General features: G+C 35.5%; 1 protein-coding gene across 6 annotated transcripts in view; it reads right to left on the reverse strand.

The window, feature by feature from the left end:
• The window catches only part of RYR2 (ryanodine receptor 2), a 455131-nt gene that overhangs the window by 131128 nt on the left and 299702 nt on the right, over nucleotides 1-24301 (reverse strand). For all 6 annotated transcript variants that reach the window (XM_075043205.1, XM_075043203.1, XM_075043202.1 and 3 more), the window contains 15 exons: nucleotides 22976-23176; nucleotides 22748-22853; nucleotides 18287-18430; nucleotides 16095-16368; nucleotides 13204-13318; nucleotides 12487-12619; nucleotides 11163-11266; nucleotides 9625-9760; nucleotides 8746-8932; nucleotides 8162-8267; nucleotides 7095-7215; nucleotides 5643-5812; nucleotides 4413-4633; nucleotides 3019-3109; nucleotides 186-326 (listed from right to left, as the gene is read on the reverse strand). In XM_075043205.1, coding sequence (XP_074899306.1) covers nucleotides 186-326; nucleotides 3019-3109; nucleotides 4413-4633; nucleotides 5643-5812; nucleotides 7095-7215; nucleotides 8162-8267; nucleotides 8746-8932; nucleotides 9625-9760; nucleotides 11163-11266; nucleotides 12487-12619; nucleotides 13204-13318; nucleotides 16095-16368; nucleotides 18287-18430; nucleotides 22748-22853; nucleotides 22976-23176 — 2250 coding nt within the window. The remainder of the gene's footprint in view (nucleotides 1-185; nucleotides 327-3018; nucleotides 3110-4412; nucleotides 4634-5642; nucleotides 5813-7094; nucleotides 7216-8161; nucleotides 8268-8745; nucleotides 8933-9624; nucleotides 9761-11162; nucleotides 11267-12486; nucleotides 12620-13203; nucleotides 13319-16094; nucleotides 16369-18286; nucleotides 18431-22747; nucleotides 22854-22975; nucleotides 23177-24301) is intronic.

A 24301-nucleotide genomic window follows, 5' to 3' on the forward strand; every position in this document is an offset into this window, starting at 1 on the left:
AAAATGGTATACCTATGTTAAAGCAGAAGCTATAAGAGGAAGATTTAAATTTACTAAAGGCTATATTTTTCCCTTTAAAGTGGATAACATTGTGTTGTTAAAAGCTGGGTAAAAATGACAGATTAAAGAAAAAAGGTTACACAGTAAGGCTTTTACAGTAGGAGATGGATATTAAAATTAATTACCTTTTGAGACAAAGCATCAAAAATACCCCAGAACAACTTTCTGGATAAATGAAGTTCTTCTTCTGAGGCAGCACCAAAGTTACCCCATCCACCTGGCAAACAATAATACTTCCAGCATCTTTCATAATGATTTGTCAGCAACTAAAACAGAACATATTTTGAAAGCAAAAAAAATATAACTGTTGATGTTCTTCCATTCTGGCACTTGACCATTACACAGACAGTGCCAGAAAAATTTCTAACTTTTATCAAGAAGCCATGTTGTGTATCTATTCTTTAAATCATTGGTGGATATACACACAGAACGAGCAGTTCTTTCTTTTAACATTGGTGGCATATGCAAAAAGCATGTGACAGAGGATAATTTCCCCCAACACCACAAGAACTCTGACAGCTCAGCTGAAGAAAAGAATTCACCTCCATCTGTGTGTCACTATTCCAAACACTGCTGCTTGGTGGGTAAGATAGTAGAACCATGATTTCACCTAGGTCCCCATTATTATTTACATGTCTGAGAGCTATTCAACAACCTAGTCCTACTCAGGGGCAGATTTCCCTAAGGCACAGAATGACTGTTCTGACAGGATTCCCTTTTTTCCAGTCAGAACAAATGCCAAAATGGAAAATGCAGATATTCATAACATAACCATGCAGAAATAAAAATAGGCATTAAAAAAAAAAAAAAAGTCCTGATGTGTTGATAACCAAAAATATAACCTCAATTCTGTGCAGTTCTGTTGTATTTGTCATGGATCAGAAAAAAAAAATACAATCCATATAATGCATTTGTATATCTTCAGATTTAAATAATCTATTATTATCTATGTACTATTTAAATTGTCAGATGATTAAAGAAAAAAGAGATAGAAGAACTTACATGCGTATATAATGTAAAAAGACAGAAGTTTTATCATTCATGTAGAACTACAGGGCTCTCAGAAATATGGACTCTGTGTCTAAGATGTATTTGAAAATTTTTTTTTCAAAATAAATTCTATTACGCAATGGCCAGACTTGAGGTTTAAATCTAGCCAAGAGTAAAGGCAGGTTTACTCTTAGACAAGTCCTTGATGAAGCACTGAATGTGATTTAAGAGGAAATAAAAACAAGGCAGCCCTATTCCAGAAATTTCACACCAAATCATACAGGAAAAGCATCACAGATTTGAATTCACATGCTGCCTAACCTGAGGTAATTTTTAATTGTAGAAACCAGCAAAGGTATTCACAGTAGATAGCACTCTATTCTGATTTAGCCTTCATGATTTCCTCCACTCTTCCCATTCAAAATCACATTTTCAGATGCATGATTAACTTGTAGCTGTCTCTTTAGACTACTATAACCTGTTTGCTAGCGCAAGACCATAAGGGATACACACAGTACTTTCAAATCAGAAACATGTTAGTAGATATAAGTAGGAGTCCCTTATTAAATCACTGAAAATATGTTTACTGTCAGTGAAACCTTTGAAGAGTTCTAGTTCTATCTTCAGATAAAGAGTTCACTTTCCTCAGAAACTCCTATTACTTGTTTAGGTGTCAATGGACAAAATCATTTGCCCATGCTACCACCATGGTTCTCTTCATATCTATATTCTCCCAAAGCCTGAATTGCCAAAAGGATCTAATTATTACTTCCCTCCTGTTCAGTTCAGCAATGTGGGAAAGTCACTGCAGTCATGACTCTAGGATCAAAAAACCTGCTGTCCTAGATGAACAGATCTCAGGGAGCTGGGGTCGTTCTTTCCTGCCAAAAAACCCTGAAGGACCATAGCCACGCAGGGAGCGCCAAGTTACTATTTGGTTTTTGCAGCACATAAGATGTCGTAATATATTAGACAGGTCCCCTTGAGGGCACTATACCAAATTATCAACTGGTTTCCTCACACATCGGCACTAAAGAATGGCTGCTCTGGCATTGTTTGATTGAGCACTTCTTGGAGGATACAACCAAATTATGAAATCCTTAGCAGGGTAAAGACGACCATGCAGCAGTTCCTGGCTTTGAGACTGATGATTTAAATTCCTCATCTGAGGTCAGAGACCATAATCTGGCTAGTAGAAGCCTGCGTAACTCTGAGGAGTATTTTGGCAAAGAAATCGGATGTAAAATGCAATTAATCCTGATACGTGGCTTTTAAACCATAAAGAAACATTAAATAAGAAAAGATTAAATATCTCATTCAAAATTGTGGTGGGAAAGCCTTAAAAAGGACTGCTGAAAAACAGCAGTAGGTAAGGTGGGAAATGATATGTTTCTTAGAACTGCTGATGAAGTCTGAGGAATCTTTAAGGAATGTGTGATTTCAGAAAGGAAAAAAACACATTTTTCTTGTGCATTAGGAATCAGAATCAAAAGATATGGAGAAACCTTTGGGGGCTGAAAACAAAATGGAAGATTGTTAGAAAACATGTATTGCTTAGATTTCCAAGCGCAAACCACAGAAAAAGAGTCCGTTTTCCAAGAGCAAGGAGAACTAACACAGAGGGCAGAAGTAAGGGTACATACAGACTATCAGTTGCTATCTTCCTTTCTGCACTGGATTCTGCCCCCTGCCCCCAAGGGTTTTTCTATTCTGTCTCCACATGGGCTTAAAAAAAGAGGAGAGAATTAAAGGAGAAGCAAACATTAGACACAGACTTCATAATTCCATATGGATGGATGTAAATTAGACTGAATTCCTGCCGAGGCAGCAATTTATCATCAAGAACTACGGTCTTAGATTATTGCAGAGTGGAAATAAGGTTACAAGATAGAGAATATTCTCCATGCAAGTATTTTCTGTTGCATTTTGTTACAAGGCATGCTGTTGAATACTAAAACATACTTTTACCTTGAGAGGCATCTTCGCATGTTCATTTAATAGAGGAACATCGAATACTAATCTTCTCAGCAAATGCTGCATCATGGAAGGCCGCAACTGCCTAAAAGCAGACAAACCATATTAAAAAGGTGTACCAGCAGAGTTTCATGTAAATAATTAATAAATACATTAAAGCAACTTGTCAGTTCTATGCCATTAAAATTCTTCAAATTCATAAAGTAATAGGATTTTGCTTGTGGCACTAAAAAATATGTCCAAAAGAAAGCAAACAAGTGCATACCAAAGAAAACCTTCTGAATAAGCTGCAAATCAAATGCTTTAAAGAAGCAGAGAAAATATGTGATCTATAGACAGAGAAAATCAAGGAAAAAAACCCTGAATGTTGATATTGTGTATTATGATCACCATGCCCATGAGAAACAGCTATAACATTAATTTCTTGTAATATATCTCAATGGCTCTTAAAAATATCCCAGAAACTAATAAAGACAGAAAAGCACTAACTCTTTAGATGTACTAAACAAGACATGCAGCAGTGGGCACCAATTGGAAGGACAGAAGAAATAGGTATAGCATGTATGTTAGAATGGCATGGACATTAAACCTTTCCAGATAAATAGCAAACACTGGTCCATTTTATTGGTTCTTATCAAAGTAATATATATATATAAAAAATGGTCAATGTGATATAGCTTATAAAGAAATGCTATACAGTACCTTTTTACAGTACTATGATATCAATGTCTGTCATTTCTGAACATATTTCCACATTACGCAAAAAAATCATGGTGAAATATTCAAAAAAATTGTGGTGATTTTAAAGCCTAAATGTTGCTAACTTTAATTAGAAATTGAATTCATAAGTGCCTAGTCAACTTCTGATAATTGATCCTGTAAGCTTATAATAAAATTGGATAATAATCAACGGGTTTTGAGACTGCAGATACCCAGACAAAATTTGTCCCATAGGTGTCAATAATGAGGTATAACAATACTAGTAATTGATTAGGATATCAAATGTAACACAATGTAAATAAACATCTCCATAGAACTGTATAATCTGGTCATCAACCATACTGCCAATCCGGACAGCTAAAAGTCTTTAAATGGCGCTTCAGTGTATGCACAATTCCACATTTCCAGAGCTTTGTCTTTTTGCACTACGTCCTCTTAGTTAATTGCCAAGGTTTTAATTTTAAAAACTCTGTAATAGCAAAATAACTGAGAACTGCGTATGAGTGATTAATAAAAGTTGCAAATTGAATACAGTGTATTTAAAAATATCACAATCATCTGCCAGAAAAAAAATAAATCTTAATCATGCTACTGGTGGCATAGTTCTGCACTCCTGTATTATAAGTATATCAATTAGCATTCCTGTACAGCCAGGAGTATTTTCTTACCCACAGATAGACAGCAAACACTCTTCAATTGAATCTCGCTGAGCTTTGGTAAGAGAGCATCCCTTTGAGAGTCTGTACACAGTATGTAATAAGGAATCGATGAGGGAAGCATGGTGCTCTGTGCCAGCAAAAAGAGGAGCACATCTGGTCAACAGAGGCAAGACTGCTGTGCAAAGGTATCGATTCAGAGCCAAAGCCATATCCGTAGCACTTAAAGCAGCCTATGAATTAAATGGGAGAAAAATTAGATTTGTCTCATCAATGTTGTTACAAATGAAAAGAACTTGTTGTTTGTTTTTCTTTTGTAATAGTTATAAAGAGGGAAATTTCCAAAACACACAAATGAGGATTTGATACCTACTGGAAGCTGGATGCCTAGCTGCTTTTCCTGCTTCTAAAGTCTCACAGCTGGTTTTTGTTTTGTTTGTAACAAATGAAAGCGTAAACACTAAAGGTAGCCATTCAAAACCAAAACAATTTTCCAGACTATATTGAAGTATGTCATAGCTGCTTAACAGAACACTCCAAAATCAGGTAATACCAGTCAAGTCTGCATTCACAAAACTCAGTTATGTTTCTGTGTTACAATCAAGTCCAAGTTCCAAGTTAGAAAAAAAATCCTCACCTGCTCTTTCTTAAATAATAATTCTTTTTGGAAAAACGTTGACATAAAAGGTCAAATAGGGAAATCAAAGTCCATGCCTTAGCCCTCATATAAGCTCTCTAAATCTGATCTTTCTGGACCAAGCCAGCTAAGAAAAATTAGACGGGAATAAGACTCACAGAAAAAAAGGCAGCAATTTTGAGGAGGAACTAAAACAAAAATCTAGAGACTTCCTAAATAATAATGTAGGTGTCCCTAACAAATGGATGGAGATGAACACTTCCTGTATATCTCTGGAAAGAGGCTCTCAGTTACATGCTTCATTGGAAGCTTATCTGAATTTGATTCCATAGCACAAGCTCACAAAGTCTCCTGGGGAAAGGCATTGCATCTCTTATGGACATGGGTATCAAGGGGGACTCATAAAGTGAGCATCATTCTGGAGAATGCTTCTTCACTGCTTTTCAAGTATTCTCAAAGCTCAGCAGCAACAGGCAGCTCATCCAGCATTTGAGAAATGTAGAAGACAACATGGAGAAATAAAAAATGTTTTTTTGAGGGATGAAAAATGCTGCAGTGTTCAGTAAGATAAAAGAACCAAAATAACAACAGACTTAAACCCTTACTGTATCTAAAGAAGCAGCAGCACGAAGATCTGGCAGAAAGCCAACTTCAAGAAGGTGTAGAAGAAAATCCTGGTCCTCAATTCCATAGACCCTGTCAAGGAACAAAACCATGGCTGCCTTGTGATCTGGGCAAAACCCCGCAGACATGTCAGGTTCCACCACAGTACCATCTAAAAGGAAGAAATAAGACTTCAATGACAAGGATCATCCTTCACCAGCAGACTAGGCAGTCATGCTACTACTTGTCAGAGGTTTTAAGTCTCTGTTAACATCTAAGCATCTTCCCGGTCATTTTGTTACACAAAGGCAAAATATTTGTAGTTAACCAAGATCGAATGCATAAGGCAAATTCCACCCAGACAGACTTCAAAGTCCATACATGCTTTTCTGTTCATGCTTTGTGTATTAAAGGATTCTTATCAGTTGATATTCTAATATGATAAGTACCCAAAACATACTAATTCATCTACAGAAGTACCTAGTTCTTAGAAAAAGCAGACATAAAGTAAAAAATACAACAATTCTACATCAAACACCCCAGGAATCCAGCACTGATGAGAATATCTTTGATGTATGACAATGAATTAAGATTGTGCTAAAAAGTCCTCTGTATCTGAAAACTTCTGAAATATCTGAAATGAATTCATTGAAATATTTTTAAGGTTTTGATACTTTCATTTTCAAAGCCAAATAAACAATTCTTTACCTATAAGCTGTACTCTATGCTACTGTGATATCACCTATAGATCTGTCACTATTTGGAATATAAGTAAGTAATGGTGTAATAGAATCATTGATCTTTTTATAACTTCTACTGTAACCTATTGGGCGTTCTTGTGCTCTAAGTCCCTAGACAACCCATGTTACAATTATAATGCTCTCTCTCCAGATACCCAAAAAAGCAGATGTGATTCCCTTCCCTTTTAAATTGATGGTCACATAGCTCCCACTACCACAATCAATTCTATGTAGGCAGAAAAAACAAAGAAATGCATTTGCATATAGATGTCACCCCTATAACTTCACCATAGTTGCTGAAGAACAACTCTGGTGTTTTAGTAAGATCTGCTAGAAACAATCGATAGGGTTAGAACAGCAATAGCTAAGGATTATGTTATCAAGAAAAGAGACTGCAATTTTTAAAAATATTTTAGAAAAATAGAAAGTATGCATTTTTAAATTTCCTTTTGAAGCTGCAATAGATTTTCATGACAATTTAAATGAATGGGATTTACATCAGTGATTTAAGTGTACACAGAATTATTGCCTATAGCATGCAGAAAAATTTTTGAAACATGTTTGAAATACACAATTTCTCTTTAATTCTCACAACAAATAGTTTAATTTCTATAACATTTTTTAATACTGAGAGAAGTATGAGTATCAATATTTCAATAAATTACAAAACATAAGACTGGGATGGGAGAAAAAAAAGCAGGATAATCATCTTACCTTTAGCTATGGTTGGCATGTGGAAAGGAATACTAATTACTCCCACCAAATCTTCCAGTGGAATCAAAGACCGTAGAATTGATCTGATTCTAATAGCTTCCCCTTTACCAGCATGGATTAGCTAAGGAAAAGACAGATAAAAAATTAACAAGGTCTTCTTTTCATCTTCTGTATGTGTTCATGTTCTGGAAACTTCCTGAACCACAGATACACGAATGACTGCTCTCAAAATCACATTATAATTAATACTGTAAATTTCATGCAATCTGTATTTATTCGCTGGTTTTTTTGATGCAAATGTACAAAGTCTGGAAATCTCGATATTTGGTTATTAAATAAGACTAGGCCCATTTTCAAAATGGAATATTAGGTAAAATAGGTGAACAAAGCATTAAAATGTAGCACGTGAGGGGAGAGGAGAGGGGAAGCAAAAGCAGATTTTCAGATGAAAAAAGCCAGTTTTTCTGTCCTGGCCAAATAACACTTTCAGGTATCCCAGTTGTTTTAGTTTTGTTTTAAAAAAGGCAGCAAGACAGGGAGAAAACAAGACAATTCTTTAATTCAAACAAAACAGTTATTCATACACTAACCTTATTACATGGATCTCTCTCTCTCTCTCCTTTCTCAAGTTATCGGTCTCTGCATAAATCTGATACTGATCTATACTGATCTATACAAATTAGGGCACATTTCATTTAAAAAAAAAAATAAAAAAAAAAATCACTCTACACCATCACAATAAATCGGGAAATTTGAGGAGTTTGATTGTCACAAGGGACAATCAAACAATATTCATGACAGAATGTTGTTGAAGACCAACCACAGGGAACACTAATAAGAAAAGCAATGGAATAACTCCTTTAAAAAGAACATCTTCTGAATAGTTCATAGAAATTCCTTGCAAATTAGCAGATGAACACCTCATGTACATTAGGATACTATGTAGCCATACCACTGCTTTAATACCTGATAACATGTTACTGTGAAAAAGCCAAACAGCAAACCACATAACAATCAGTAAAACAACTATGACTTTACTTTCCAATGCACAAAGGCATAAAACTTACATGCATTTCAGGGGCACAACGTCCTAACAGATCAATCAAAGCAGCATAAAAGGTCATGATTGCATTTCCCATGTGAATAGTGTCATCTTCTTGTTCTTCCATTTCACTGTAATTAGTTAAATGTTAAAACAATTAAAAGATGAAAAAATACAAGAAAGTTTTTACATCAGCAATAAATAAAGAAAATCTCCTCATAGGTGTAACAGCTTACACATGGGGGCTTCCTGTTAACTAGTGGCCTTTTAGCAGACTAACACAGAATGGAATTTGTCCCTAAAAGATTGTAGTGCCATCTGCATTGTTACCATTTATCTATCTCATTTTGCAGCAGGGGATTAATTCTTAACTGACTGACAAAGAAGAAACAGAATTCTAAAGAGGATTTAATATTTAGAGAGAGTAACTTAAATTAACAGTGCAGAGGAAGCATTATTTGGCAGAAGACAAACCTCTACCCTCCATTGAATCCAAGGAAGAATCCAGCTGATAATTCACATGTTAAAACAAACAAGTCATTACATGACTAAGATTATAAAACAAATAAACAAAAATGATGGCAATGTAAGCAATTCCACTGCACCTACAGGGTTTTACTAGATCCATTACTTGGGGAAGGTCCATCTCTTGTTGGATCTTCTGATATTTGTATTGCTTCCTCCATGGCAGCAAGTAACCCATTGCCTCCTTCTCCTCTTAGAGCTGGACCAAAACATTCAGGTCGACGGATAAGCAGTCTGACTACAACATTAGCATTCTCCTCCACACTCTCTCCTACCACATAGAACAAATATCAAGATTTAAGATTATATCAAAAAGAGTTCTGAAATACAATCAGAAAAGAATACACAAAAGTACAGAATGTATGCATCAGTAGATACTTTTACCTACAAAACAGTTCAAATATCATGACAAAGTTACATAAACACACAAACATACTCCATTATTGTAATAAAAGCTATGAAATAAAACATGTGATTTAATTCAAAATTAAATAGAGCCAAAGAAGAAACTACATAATAAAGGATGTTTAAAGCATCACTGAAGCTACTGATTTGTAGTAAAGACTCACAGTCAAGTGAGACAGTTAATGAGGGGACCAATATAGCTGCTAAACATTAAAATTGGGCTACCTAAATCTTCATCACAAGATGAGGGTTTGGCTCTATGTCTAGCATCAGTTTTATCATAAAAAGATTTAGGACTCTCTGCTCTACTTCCAAAGGATATGTGGGCATTTCAAAGACTAAAGATGGATCTAAAAAATGAGTTATAGGCTCGTAGGACCCTATATGACTTGTGAAACGAGCACCTAAGTCACTGTGTGTCTTGCATAATTCTACTCTTTCTGCAAACTGTCCTTTAAATTTACAGTAACTTATCAAGTTAGCTTGTATTACTATTTTAAATGACAAACTTATCTGAACATTAGAGGAAATTATAAAATTTATAGGCTTCTACTCTACCATTGCAAAAAACAGCAAAACGAAGAAAATCCAAATATCGCTCTCCTTCAACTGGATTCCATCCGATGTCCGGGTAGCCTTTAGAAATCAACAAAGGACAACTCTGCAATCCACATCCAGCCAAGTAGCGAACCACCTAAAAGCAAGGTAAGATGAAAAAGATATTAATTGTGAAAAAGAAGAGAAGTGCAATTTCAAAGGGAAGCATCCTTATACATTGTCCCAGATATGGTGTCCACATTCTGTTATGCCCAACAAAACAATATCATACTTAGCACAAATCAGAAGAGCAGCCTCTTTCTTAGTTCACTTTCCCAGTCTTCTCCTACCTCTGCCATGAACTGCAAGACCTTACTTATCTCAATTCCATTTTTCCTCTCTCTAAATCACTGCTTTGCTATCTATATCTCATTTCTCTTGCAACCCTGAATGTTACAAATTAGTCAATTTTGTAATATTCCCCAATTACACACTATCCATATTTGAAATCACATATTCTAACATAACTCACAGGTCTACTCTTTTATTTTAACCATTCCTTCTCACTTGCTTTTTTTCTTCCTTTCCTTTTAAACACACAGCAGTAACACTCCCTGTAATTCAGACCTATAGTCTCAATAGTAGTTTTCAGTTGACCCTCTCCTTTCTGAATTGTAAGAATTGTAAGCATAGCCTTTAACTAAGTTCAGACAGCTTCTTTTTGCTGACAATTTATAAGAAGAAAGTCTGAAAATGTTCTTTTAAATACGTGGCCCACGTTCCTATTCCAAGAAAGGATCACCTACATTTATATTACTCCTGACAGACGCTTTCTTATGAAGGTTATAGCATCTCCAGAATTGGAGGTCTTCAAGAACAAATTGGACAATACATTCCACTGTCTTACTTGCTATTAGAAAGTGTTTTTTAATGTCTATCTTGAATCTGTCTTTCCATTATTTAAGCTGCTTTTCTTATCCACTGCTGACATAGTAACCATTACGCTATTCCTTCTCGCAGCAGCAATTTACATATTCTACACAATTGTCTCATGCTCTCTGGAGCTTTTTATTCTTTAGTCTAATTAATCCCAATTCCTTCAATCTTTCCTGAAGCAAGTTTAAATGTTAGGAGAAAATACAGATAGGTATAGATAGATATCTCTATGAACATTTGTCATATATTGTAACAAGTTTTCACAAGGCTTCTAGTAATCCTTATTGCATTATGCCACCACTGCATGTCACCATCAAGACAGAACAACAAAGAAAGATTTTTAGCAGTGAAGTTTTGTTGGGTATGGACTTCACTATTCCCAAAGTAAGAGCTGCCCTTGAGGCAATTCCTTCTGGTTACACCTGTGCATGTAATAACCATAAACTCAGTTCAACTATCCAGACCACCAGCAGAAAGAACAAACAATAAGATCTTGATAGTCTTCCTCTGAAAGGTACCTAAAATTCCCATATAATTCTTATAATCTTGGATTTTGATTCCAGGGAATTAAAATCTTCCCCTCTCTACAAGGGGAAAAAATACTTGATAAAGAAACTACCAACCTTCTCCAGATCAGGTTCTCTTAAAGCTAGTGCAAGTTCATTGTTATCCATCACAGAGGCTGCTGCAACATCTAAAGGAGTTGATCCTCGCATAGAAGGAGAGGCTGTTAAAATAACATTTAGTTGCAACACCAACTTAATAAAACCCAACAAACTCATAGGAAACACATTAACAATATTCTTTAATAAAATACAATATTTTGTCGCTAGTTAGCACATGATTATAAGCATATCATTTATACCACTCAGTTTATAAAAAATAATCATCTGCTCACATGAAATTTGACATTGATATGAAATCAAAATACAATTTAGATGCTCAAGTTAGAAACTACTTTTCTTCCACATTCTTATTCTCATCACATACTTCGTTTTAAGATTTCATTCTTTCTAATTCTCCTAACTGATGCAACTTTGTTTTGAGGAAAGGGTAGCAGGAATTTTATATCTACAACACTGACATTTTATCAAATATATTGAAATACAAAATATCTTTGGGCTTTAAAATGTAATATTATATGTTACCTATTTCATTAAAAAATGGCAGTCATTGTAGCATTAGAAAAAGCCCAGGTGTTTATATTAACACTCCAAACACATTTGATTTGAGCACTTTCTCTCCAAAAAGATTTTCCGTTTATGCTTCTGTCCTGTACATTAATAAGGTATTTGTGATCATTTAAAAAAATTACTATGATGATTCTAAATAATTATATATTCTCAATTACAAATACTAAATTAAATAAAGGATAAAAGTGTCTCCTCTATAACACTTCAGCCTAGAACAGAAAGGCTAAGATTTTAAGAAAATTTCAAGGTTCATTTCTGGGCATCTATACATGCATACCCAAGCAAATGAGCTCTGTATTTCTCCTGCTCCCATAGGTGTATACTGAACAGTCTACAGAATAAAGTGCAGGGGAGCAAGCTTGAACAGTGAGAAGTAAGCCCTAATGAAATGGTGCCAACACTTACTTATGATTCCCGTCATCAAAATCAGGACTTTATTCTGTTCCTCAATATGTGCAACTAAACACTGACTCTCTCTTAATGTCCAGGCATATACAAAAAAGCATACACTAAATTACCTCAACTTACTGCTGCTGTCAGGGATCTGTTTGGAGTTAGCAATACAGGTAATGAAGTTATTTTTGCACTCAGTAAAGGAGAAACTTCAACACAGAGAGCACAAACAGAGGGATACAGAAAAACACAGGTGGTTTTATGTCTTTTTATATATATACATATGTATGTAAATCAGCAGAGAGTTTGAAGATTTTGGGGTTTGGTTTAGAATCTCAAAAGCCACACACTTATTACTTACCAAGGCCAACACTGCTGTTTTCCAATAAATAGCTAAGATGATCAAACATAGCTTTTTGATTCTGTCTGCTGATGCGGCAAAAATAACATAGAAAACGACAGCAGTTTGCCACCATCTTTGGGAAAGTGATTTCCTAAGAAGCAAATAATAGCAGACTGAAGCTCAAACTCTAACTCAGGTATAAAGCTTGCAAAAGATCATTTATATAACAGCCTTTCAACAGACTAGTATTTATGCATTGTATTCATTGCACTTCAGTGAAGTTAACTGTTAAAGTTTCAACCTGGAATCAACAGGGCTTTCTCAGAAAGTAAGTAACTCCTTAAGCCCCAAAGACCAAGGTATAAACTTGAAAAACAAGACCTGGGATCACCCATAAATTCTAGATTCAAACATGAAAGAATGTGAATGCTTAGATTCAGAGTAATACTGCATCAATTTTTAATTAGTTTCTAGAAAGATCTCCCCTTTAAAATCCAGTAAGCATATAAAGTACTATTTGCAGTTTTTTCTTTAAAGCATCTGAAATTACAATTCTAGTTATATCTTCCTCCAGAATAGAAGGGTAGATTTTCTAAAAACTTAGTCAACTATTGTGCTAATGGAAATTAGTAAGAGGTTATGGTCTCAGTACCTCCCATGACAGCTCAGCACCTTACAGGATAAAGCTTTGAACAGCTATATTCTAAACTGTCTTCTAACAGTGAATTGCTTTACCTTGGATTCTCCTCCACCAAGCACATTTACCATCACTTCCATGACAGTTTCATGCATGCCTAAAGCTCTCATGAGATTTGGATGTTGGTAAAATACTTTATTATTCATGATGTCTCTACAGGAAAACAAAATAAAAAATTGGATTAAAATGTTATGGACCAATAGTTTATCTATTATGTTATTTGCAAAGCTGATTCACTGTGCAATTCTTCACCAATTGAGGTGAAAATTTACCTCGGGGACCTTTTCAGGTTGAGTCTCAATCTCTCCTGATCGTCTATTTTTCTATGCACGTGGTGGAAGAACCTGACCTTTCTTTTCCCATATTATAGCTATTGCCCTAATCACCACTTGATTACACCAGAGTAGGATGCTCTTCTATTTTCATTAGAAATTCCATCCCAGATCTAAAATTATTTTCTGACAAGAGCATGATCAAAACTGCTATATTAGCTTAAATTTCAAATTCAACTAATCAATATTTTTGACAAAGCATTCTTTTCAGAATATTTCAACCTTGACACATTTGACATCTGCCATCAAAAGCAAGAAAAAACAATTGTAGGGGAAAGAGAATGTATATCCCGCTATCCTCTAAGCATCGGAAACAGAAGCTGCATAAAAATTAACCTTAGTTCATGCGTTACTGCTCAAAAGAACTCTTCTCTCCTACATATTTTAGCAGAACAGGTTTACAAATATTAAAACCAGTCCTGGAGATTATAATGTCAATATTTTATGCAGAAACGTTATGTCCAATAAAAATGTCTGGTTTAAAAAGTAATTAGATTTCTAAAAACTGTAATTAGTCTTGAAATCACACACAACCCATAAATAAATATGAAAGCAATCAGGTCATGGGAGAAAAGGACTTGCAAGTAACTATAGAAAATACTGTTGACAACTGTTCACATTTCATTGTACTTTTTATAGCAGTCTTTTTTTTTCTGACCTAAAACTCCTGCAATCAGACAAGGAAAATTTCAGCCTTATAAAAGATGAGACATGAAGAGGACTGTTCCATCACTCTAAAAGCTACAAATCCACAACTATCAGTCATGCAATAGAATGCACGCACTACGTCTGATGTAGGTGGCACTATCAGAGTTTTTGACTCCCAGTAACAATCAGAAAGATTAGCTGATTTTTCCGCAAAGCCTACAGCCAGACTTTGTATCAGATATGATAAAGGATAGGCCATGCCTCCAAAAGTTACCCATATCATCTCCTTTCTGCACTAGTGCTTCATGCTGTGGAAAAACGCCTCGATGGTATCAATCTGCCAAGTTATTCTTAATTCTTACTTGTCTACAGCAGCTTTCTTTTACAGAAATACAGTACAAAAAGTCAAAACAACACCTCACAGGCTGGCCAGCAATATTACACTACTTTGGGAAGCACATCCACTTTCAGTGTTCTGTTTAACTGTGGACTGCATTATGAAATGTTACACTTAAGAAAAAAATCTTAACAGCATTTCTGAGGAAACTGAATTTTTAAGCAGGAATGACTGACACTTCAATTTCTCAGCTGGAAGAAAGGAATACTTTCCACTCACAGCAAGAGACTTGGCATTTCTAAATAGGTGCTAGAGCCCAGGTTAGGCTACAAAAGGTATAAATGGCACAGCTGGGTAACCTACAAGATAAAACAAGACTATGATAGAGGCTACCAAGAAGGGTCATAGGAACAGGCAGTGAAAACACCAGCTTAACAGAAAGTACTCTTTTTTCCTTATACCAGACTTTCCCACATCACCAAAAACATTGTTAAAATTAAATCAGATTCACAAAATCTTAGCTTTTAATTCATAGCAGAAAATGTTGAGGAAAAAATTGTAAAAGAATAAAAAGAAAGCAGAACATGAGATGAAAAACCCCTCTGAGATTGGTTTTTTTCCAGGCACAACAATGCCATAATCTAGTAATCACTCATTTTAGACTTTGTTAACTTAAGTCAAATGTAACAACTTAAATTTGAAGTACAAAGGTGGATTTAGAAATACCAGTATTTTATGTCTTTTGACAGGTGACGGACTTTCACCTTTGCCAAAGCCTTAGCAATACTAAGACAGTACAAAATTAGGTATAGATATTATTTGCATATCTGAAGTTTTCCTTAAGCTCAAAAAAAAGAAAGAGGTATTTGCATTCCTGGCATTCTTTATATAATGCTATCTTCAGTTGTCATTGCTCTTGCTGATTGAGGATTTCTAATAGATCACAGCTGATATTTAATCTCACCAAACATCTCTCAAATGGTAACATTTCTTCGAAAAAAGTGTGAGAAAAAAACTCTTTGCTAGTAGAGATGATCATGGTTTTTTTACTGTTTTCTTCAACTGTGCTCTTTATTAGCCTATATTTCACTATTATTAATGATATAATTAGGAAAATAAGACTGGGTGAACTATTCCATAGTTCAAATAGTACCAACTACATTCAGGACAATAAAAAATGGTATATGTACAGACATATGTAGACACAACTCCATTAGCTGACTGCTGGGGGTAATTGTATATGTCAACAGCTACAAGTCACTGCAGTCATATAAAATGGACAGTATTCTTCACGGGATTCTTCACAGCCATACTATTTAAAATATGATAACAAGATATATTTTGTAATATCATAAAATATTACATACACGTTTTCAACTTTTATCACAAGAAGTCTTACAGACGTCATTTGCTTCTCTCCAAAAATGATACATATAATGCTGTAAAGGCGGTATCTTACAACTGAAGATACTACACAACTGATACCATTGTCTGCATTTACACCCATATAGACTATTCACATTCAAACTTCATATATAACCTTGGCCATAACCATACAGCAGATATCAACAAATATCTGTAAATAAAGAGATGTTACACTCCAGTTATTTACCCTAATCCACGAATCATAAGTTTCTCTTCCTCCTTCCCCATTCTGACACTAAGCAAGGAACGGATTTGGCCGAGGGATGCCAGAAGATTGATTGTGTCTTCCACAGACACACTATTTATGGTGTACGTCTTTGGTAGGGCTCGAACCAGGCCACCAATACCATCATATTGGCGGTGTAGCAACACAAACATGGCCCTTACTAACTCCGGGTCTTCTATCACTGATTCCTGGGCCCAGCGTACCATTGTGTCTGAAATCAACTGCTGAAGAGTAGCTGTGAAGAAAATATATCACAAAATTACCATTAATTGCTCATCTCTGCTGGTAGTCCCTCAGAACCATTATGCAACATGAATTGGAATGAATTCAATTCTTAAGAAGCACCTTTTTCTTGGTATTTCTTTCGCAGACTACCCAAAGAAAAATAAAATCACACAAGAGAAGCAGAAACATCTCAAAACCAAAAGCCTATACTTAAAATCAAAATACAGAAAATAAATCTGATAACATACATGAAGACATACAAGATGCTCACAAAATCACCAGATTTATTTCTACATTTTGCTTTCAAGATTTTTCCAGGAACTCAGGTCTGAGGGGTTTTCTTACATATTATGAAGACTGGAAAAATATACTGGTAGCACATGTAAATGCTGTATAATTTATTTACATGTCTAGGATGTGTACCCACTCAAAATTTTATAATGCACAAACCAGAATAATTTAACTTAGTCCTTTGCCAAAACCAAAGGCCCTTCAAAGGAAATAGAAATGAAAAGACTCCAATCAAATAAATGGCACATCATCATTTGCATATTTTGAATTCAGTCTCTACTGAAGCAAGAAACCCATATCTGGTATTTTCACTGACAATCTTTTTTAGTTGGGATTACATATATTTATATTTGGAAAAGTCATTTGTTAAAATAGACAAGCTATATAATAACAGTTAAGATTTGAGACTACTGTTTAGAAAAATTACTCATGAACTAACAGTCAGAACAAAGTATTTGATAAGGAAAATTGAATAATGTTCTTTTTCTCATCTCAGGGAACTTCCACTCAGGTTTCCAAGACCTTGTCAGATCAATTCAGGATCCTCTTGAGATATCCTGATAGTTATACACTAGAGAATTTCACCTTCAGTACTTACCTAACTGATCAATTTATTTCCATGTCAAGCAGATAACAGCGAAAGTTTGACAAGGGAAATTTGATAATCCCTCCTGAAGTTCAATAAACTGCCTAATAAATATCCTGATGTTGAAGAAGGTGGCTGATGCAGACCAAACATCAAAAATATTTCAAATCAGAAATCTATGTGTTGAGACAGTAAAATTATTTTGGAGTAAACCAGATGCAATTTCAGGCTAAACTCTAACCACAAAAAAAAGTAAAAGTACTTAAAGAAAGGTATTGAAGGGACACAGAGTTTACAGAAAAGAGAATGTTTAAGAAAAGAGAATTTGTGCTATGATGTGCAACTACAGGGTAAGGGAAAAAAAGAGTAATAATAGTGTATTTTATTGTTACTCTCCAAACACTCTACTATAGGTACACAGCATAGCACTTTTTAGAATAAAAACACTTCAAAAATAAGTAAAAGGATGAAATGTGTTTGGGATGGTATTTCAACTTGGATGCCAGTGGCATCTTGATTCTTATCAAGATAGAAAGGTGGAAAGTGTCAGAAAAATGACAGAGCAACAATCACAGTCAGCAAATCTTTAATTTTAGGTTGGGTGGGGAGGCTTCTCCTAAGTACAGCTTTGCAAATTACGGTCTAATTGCAGAATCTTCTTTAATTTGGTAGTCTTCATGCAAATACTGATTTGAAGCTACTGCAGCTGATTTTATGAGCAAGTTCTTATAATCAGAACCTTGCTACAATTACATCTGCACTCATTCTACAAAACCCAAGATACATTCTGGAAAAATTATGACTTTAAAAAGGATCAAGGGCAAAAAAGCCAGTAGAAGAAATTTTCCACTACATCCTATTGGGAAGCAAATCTGCCTATCACAGAAAGTCCATCTGAGCTTGTTTTGAGTCAGGGCTACAAACTTTAACGTGTGCAGATGTTACCCTAAAAATCCACGTTGTTTCGGCTGAAAATATGTGAAGAACTTCCTTCCCTGCTTCTTTCACCTTTTGGAATTAGGATACAAGAAGCTGATTTAATTTTGCTTACAGGATGTCTTAGCATCATCATCAACTGGCTTCTCAGCTTGCTTCTTCTTCAGATATGTAACTTTTTCCATAAGATATAGGAGGCGACCCCTAATGGTTAAATCACTGTTTCCATCCAAGGTTCCATCTTCATCTAGTTCAATTCCTGAAATAAAAAAAAATACACTAAATAGTAAAAGAATAAAATTAAGTAAGTTATACACATTTTGTGTCTTATATGTATAAACATAACAGAAGTGAACTATGTTGTTGTGCTTTGTTAGAACTACAAAAGAGTTTGATATGGGATATGCTTAACCAGCAGTTTGGAACAAGTACAGATCAGGTATATGTGCAAGGCAGGAAACTGCACATAAGAATCATGTAATCCTATTAATTTATTGTATAAATTGTGTGTTATTATACATAAAGTATATAGTAAATATATTTCTGTGGTCAACTCCCCCAGTATACACGTTTCCATGCTAACACTCATGCCTGTGGTTTCGACATATGTAGCTCAGAAGTGTAGATATAGTCCCTACTGACACAGTATGATTCAACTGATACTAATAAAGACTAGGAGATTTTTTGTAAAACATATCATGGAAGTGAAAGAACTAAAGTTACAATAAGTATACTTTCTAGTGACCAGTCAGAAGAAAGCAGCCACCTTCATAACAGAGTAGCTCTTTCATAAAATTCCCTAACAAGCTATAAAAATGTAAAAAAAAAATGCATGTGAGGCTTTATAGAATCACAGAACAGCTGAGGTTGGAATGAGCCTTTAGAGATCATCTAGTCCTGCCTCCCTGTTCAAAGCAGGTTCATCTAGAGCAGGTTGCTCAGGACCACATGCAGTCAGGTTTTGAGTATCTCCTAAGGTGAATACTCCACAACCTCTCTGAGCAACCTGTTCTTGAGTTCCATCACCCCTACAGTAAAAAAAAAAATATATATAAAAGTAGAATTCCTGTATTTCAATTTGTGCCCATTGTCTCCTGTGCTGTCACCAGTGCCTACCACTGAGGAAAGTCTGGCTCAGCCTTCTTTACTCCCCCTGCCCAACAAGCATTTATACACATTGATACAATCCCCACCATGAATTTTCTCTTCAAGTTAAACAACCCCAGCCCTTTCAGTCTCTTCTTGTACAAAAGATGCTCCAAGAATTTAATCACCTTTGATGGCCCCTCCCTGGACTCACTCCAGTGTGTTCTTGTCTCTCTTGTACCGGGGAGCACAGCTGTTGGCTTTCTTTGCCACAAGAGCCCATTGCTGCTCACGTTCACCTTGTTGTCCACCAGGATCCCCAGGTCCTTTTCTGCAAAGCTACTTTCCAGTTTGGTCCCTAGCCTGTCCTTGCTGCATGAGGTTATTCCTCCCCAGGTGTAGGACTTTGCATTTCCCCTTGCTGAACTTCATGGGATTCCCGTCAGCTCATTTCTCTCATGTTTTTAACTTTATTCATTCATGCATACATTGTCAAGGAATTAAAAATCTTGACCTATACCTATTACAGTAAAATTAGCTTAAATTAAAAAGGTCATTCAACTATTTTTTCTGGGTTTTTTAGTTTCCAATATAAGTTCTGAAGTTAAGGGTTTTGTGGGGAGTTCTTTAGCAGTCATGAATTTTATAGGATGTTCACAACATTACATCATTCTCAATTTATTGCATCTGTTTTTAATTGTCTGATTTTTTGCATTAAATAGAGTTCCATTTCCATTAAAAGTTATTTTGTTATATTTTGTCCTATTAGAGTAACGGACACTAAAAACGGATCATCAGTAACTTTATATTTTACAGTAAATCATATTACAAAATGCTTTGGATAGCAGTCTCTTCAACCAAACTAATTAACAGTAAAGACACTGAAATATCTTATCAATTAGAAATTACTGAAATTACTCAAATGAAATGTCTGTTTTCCCACAGTTATGCTGTTCCCTGAGCTCTAGTTGTACTTTTCTGATTTGCAAACTGTCAGTATAATTGTCTCTCAACCATTTCACAAGGTCTGAATCCCCACATGGTGGCTGGCTAATCAACCAAACATAGGACTCAGGATGTGTAATTGTTTTACCGATTTTGCAATAGCCATATTTTGAACACACAGCATAATTAACTCTGCTCTACTGTAATGCATCCTCTGACCCACAAAATTAATCTTCTACTTGTAGATTATGCAAATTATTATTTCCCCATAAGAAAAAACAACAAAAATTACAAAAATAGACCAAGTAATTTGAACAGAGGAGAATGATGGTAAAAGTCTAAAGAAAAATGGAAAAATCAAAGAGAAAGATAAAGCCTCTTCTCCTTTCAAATGTTATTTCTAAATTCTTTATTACATCTTCATTTTCTGTCAATTGAGTTTACTTTGAATTTTCCTTTTTTTTTTCTTTTTTCATTTTTCATTTAAAATAAAAATATTTCATTTGAAGTGTCATAATGCACCTTCATCAAGTTTGTGGATTATACAAATTGGGGGGAGCAGAAAACACACTCAAGTGCAGGAAGCTCAACAGGGTAGAAGAGGAATGGGCTGACAGGATACTCGAAGTTCAGCAAGGACAAATGCAAAGTTTTGCAACTTAGACAGACCAACCCCAAGTGACAATACAGGCTGGGCATGAACTGGTAAAAAAAAAAACACCTTTGCAAAAAGAACTTTGGGGGTCCTGTTGGACAGCAAGCTAGAGACTAGTTAGCAGTGCACTCTAACAGCAAGGAGAGCTAAAAATATCCTGTATTAGCAGAAACATAATCACTAGATCAAGGCAAGTGATTATTCCCCAATACTTGGCACTCATGAGGTGACATCTGGAATACTACATCCAGTTTTGGGTTACCCAATACAAGAAAAACATTGAAAAGCTGGAGACTATCCAACAATGGCCCATAAAGATGATTGGTGGCTAGACCGCTTGTCCTATAGAGAGAGTATGAAGGAACTGGGTTTGCCAACCTGCGCAACAGAAGCTTTATGGTGGACCTAATAGCAGTCCATCAAAACTTACAAGGAAGTTAGCAAGAAATTGCAGCCATGCTCTTTTCTGAGGTGAACAAGACACAATTACTAAAACAGGCAGGGTTCCAAACTGACATAAGGAAAAAAGAAGAAAAATCACCATTAGGACACTCAAGCCCTGCAACACGTTGCCCAAAGACACTGTGGAATCTCTATGCTTAGAAGCTTTCAAGACTAAGTGCAAAAATCACTGAGCACGTCTGAGTTCAGCCCTGACTCTGCTTTGAGTAGAAGGCTGCATTAAAGACCTTCCGTGATATCTGATACCTTAATAAATGTGATTATTTTAGTCACACAAATATCTTTGAGATGGACCAATCTAAACAAATTGTCTAGTGATACACAAGAATATCAACTGTGCTTGCTCTACCAAAAGAGAAAATTCATGTATTAGAAGTCAGATATTGATGTCATGTTTTTATTTATTTGAATATTTTAAGGTAGTGAATTAAATAATTAAACGTGTTATTTCCTGTTAAACTGGGATAAATAAGGAATGCAATTCAGGAAGAAAAGTTCAGAGATCCTCCTGTCCAAAGCTCCTTCTTTCGCCAGTTTTAGTTTAAAAAATACGATCACACATCCCTGCATTAACTTCTTCTAGCTAATGGGACATGACATCAAACTTCAGCTGCTTCTCTGCTCATGTTGTCTGCTAAGTGTGTCTTTTACTTATTATTTTAAAATATTATGCTGAAGTAAAATGAAAGGATGAGTATCCTCCAGACAGGAAAACAACAAAGTCCTCAATGTAAAGTGTAAGTAAGCATGCATTCCAAACAAAACTACTCTATAACTGAATGTGCAGTATTCATGGATATGAGCTTGACATTTAAGATACGCATTTTGGAGCTTCATTTTTATATTGGTATTTTTGTATTTAAATTGTTAATATTTCACATTTTAATATGACATATAATTTAACCGTTTTTTATTAACTAAAGTGAAGAAATCAAAACCACAGAATTTTAACTGTTCTTTTTGATTATTAGTCTCTTTCAATAGATAATAAACTTCTATATCCTCACTCATGTCTGAGAAGAATCAGCCACTAATACAATGTTATATTGCGGTTAAGATGGCCATAGTCAACTTGATACAGCAAAGATGACCTATACCAACCTATGCAACAGAGTGGGAATAGGGCAGAGGAACCACTTGAATAACAAGTGAGCTACAGCGTTATCCAATACATTAAGCCCAAAGAAATTCCCACAGAGTTGTATGGGTGAAAAATACCCTTTTCCCCTCATGAAGAAAAACATACTGCATTCCCTTCTAGTTTGACCAGATAGAGGATAAGAACATTTCCTTGGTTTTGATAGTATTTATAATTGATATAGTGCAATCTATAGACTACTTAGTTGGTGTTATGTAAAATTATTTAGAAAAATTGCTTCTAAAGCTAATATAATTTAAAAAGTAAAAATATTCAGTAACAAGACTTACCACAGTGTGTCATTAGGTCTTCATGGAAATCCAAGAGTTGATCCCGAATTTCTTCAGGGCAAGGACAATCATTTTTATCATCTTTAAAGTTCAGCAGCATGTTAATCTTAAAGGATACAAAGGAAAGGCAAATGACACTGATCTCCAAAAGGAAAACCTTTGAAATCAAACAGAAGTCTGCCACACATAGAGCACAACAAAAAATAAATTGTCCATTGTAAGCTGTACCTGCTCCTGAGGTGGGGATCGAAATTCTTTTGTTTTTCTAGCGGTCAGGGCAGCAGACATGTTCAAGGCCTGCATCACTTCATTGTACCGGAAGCGTTGATTCTCTTGAAGCTTGGCCACAAAATCATCTGAAAATGCTACAATGGCTTCTATTCGGTGTCGTACTTGGCAATCACACAGGTACTGGAGTAGATGGCACATCTGAGAAAACAGTATCATAAGAGAAAGAAGAGTTGGCAAGCTAAGAAATATCTTCCGTATAGTACGCAAATAAGGACGGATGCCTTAGAGCAGCAGTTACTATCAAATAAAGTGACTGAAATCTTTAACACTGTCATTTACTACATGTGAAGTAATCCTACACCAGGAATATCTGGCATCTGCAGGAGATTGATGTGCCTCAGATATACAAGACTTTTATTGAAGTTACAAGAGAACAGATTTACTCCTTGCTTCTAGGCCGCACCTTGAGTACTGTGTTCGGTTTTGGGCCCCTCACTACAGGACAGACATTGAGGTGCTGGAGTGTGTCCAGAGAAGGGCAACAAAGTTGGTGAGGGGTCTGGAGCACAAATCTGATGAGGAGTGGCTGAGGGAGCTGGGACTATTTAGTCTGGAGAAGAGGAGGCTGAGGGGAGACCTTATCACTCTCTACAAATACCTGAAAGAGGGTTGTAGTGAGGTGGGTGCTGGTCTCTTCTGTAAGGTGGCTGGAGATAGGACGAGAGGAAATGGTCTCAAGTTGTGACAGGGGAGGTTTAAATTGGATATTAGGAAAAATTTCTTTACTGAAAGGGTTGCCAGGTATTGGAACAGGCTTCCCAGGGAAGTGGTTAAGTCACCAACCCTGGGGGTATACAAAAAGCACATAGACAAGGTACTTCAGGACATGATTTAGTGGGCATGGTTGATGGTTGGACTCAATGATCTTAAAGGTCTTTTCCAACCTAAAAGATTCTATGATTCTAGGGAATATTTTTTCTGTTTGGATCCATAAGAAGGAAGAATTCCTTGTTAACGTCATTGAGAAAGTAATTCTCTTCAATGAAACAACAGTTGTTTGATCTATGATGAACAAGTTTATATCATCAGGAAGATACTAAATCTTGTTGTTGCCTGTAAGGAAGTTATTTATCTATTTAACTAACATCAAAATGCTGCATTCCTTGAAAGCTGGTTTCAGTTGGGATAGAGTTAACTGTCTTCCTAGTAGCTGGTGCAGTGCTGTGTTTTGAGGTCAGTATGTGAAGAATGTTGATAACACTGATGTTTTCAGTTGTTGCTAAGTAGTGTTTAGTCTAAAGTCAAGGATTTTTCAGCTTCTCA

The sequence above is a fragment of the Buteo buteo genome, chromosome 12, assembly GCF_964188355.1.
Source record: "Buteo buteo chromosome 12, bButBut1.hap1.1, whole genome shotgun sequence".
NCBI lineage: Eukaryota > Metazoa > Chordata > Aves > Accipitriformes > Accipitridae > Buteo > Buteo buteo.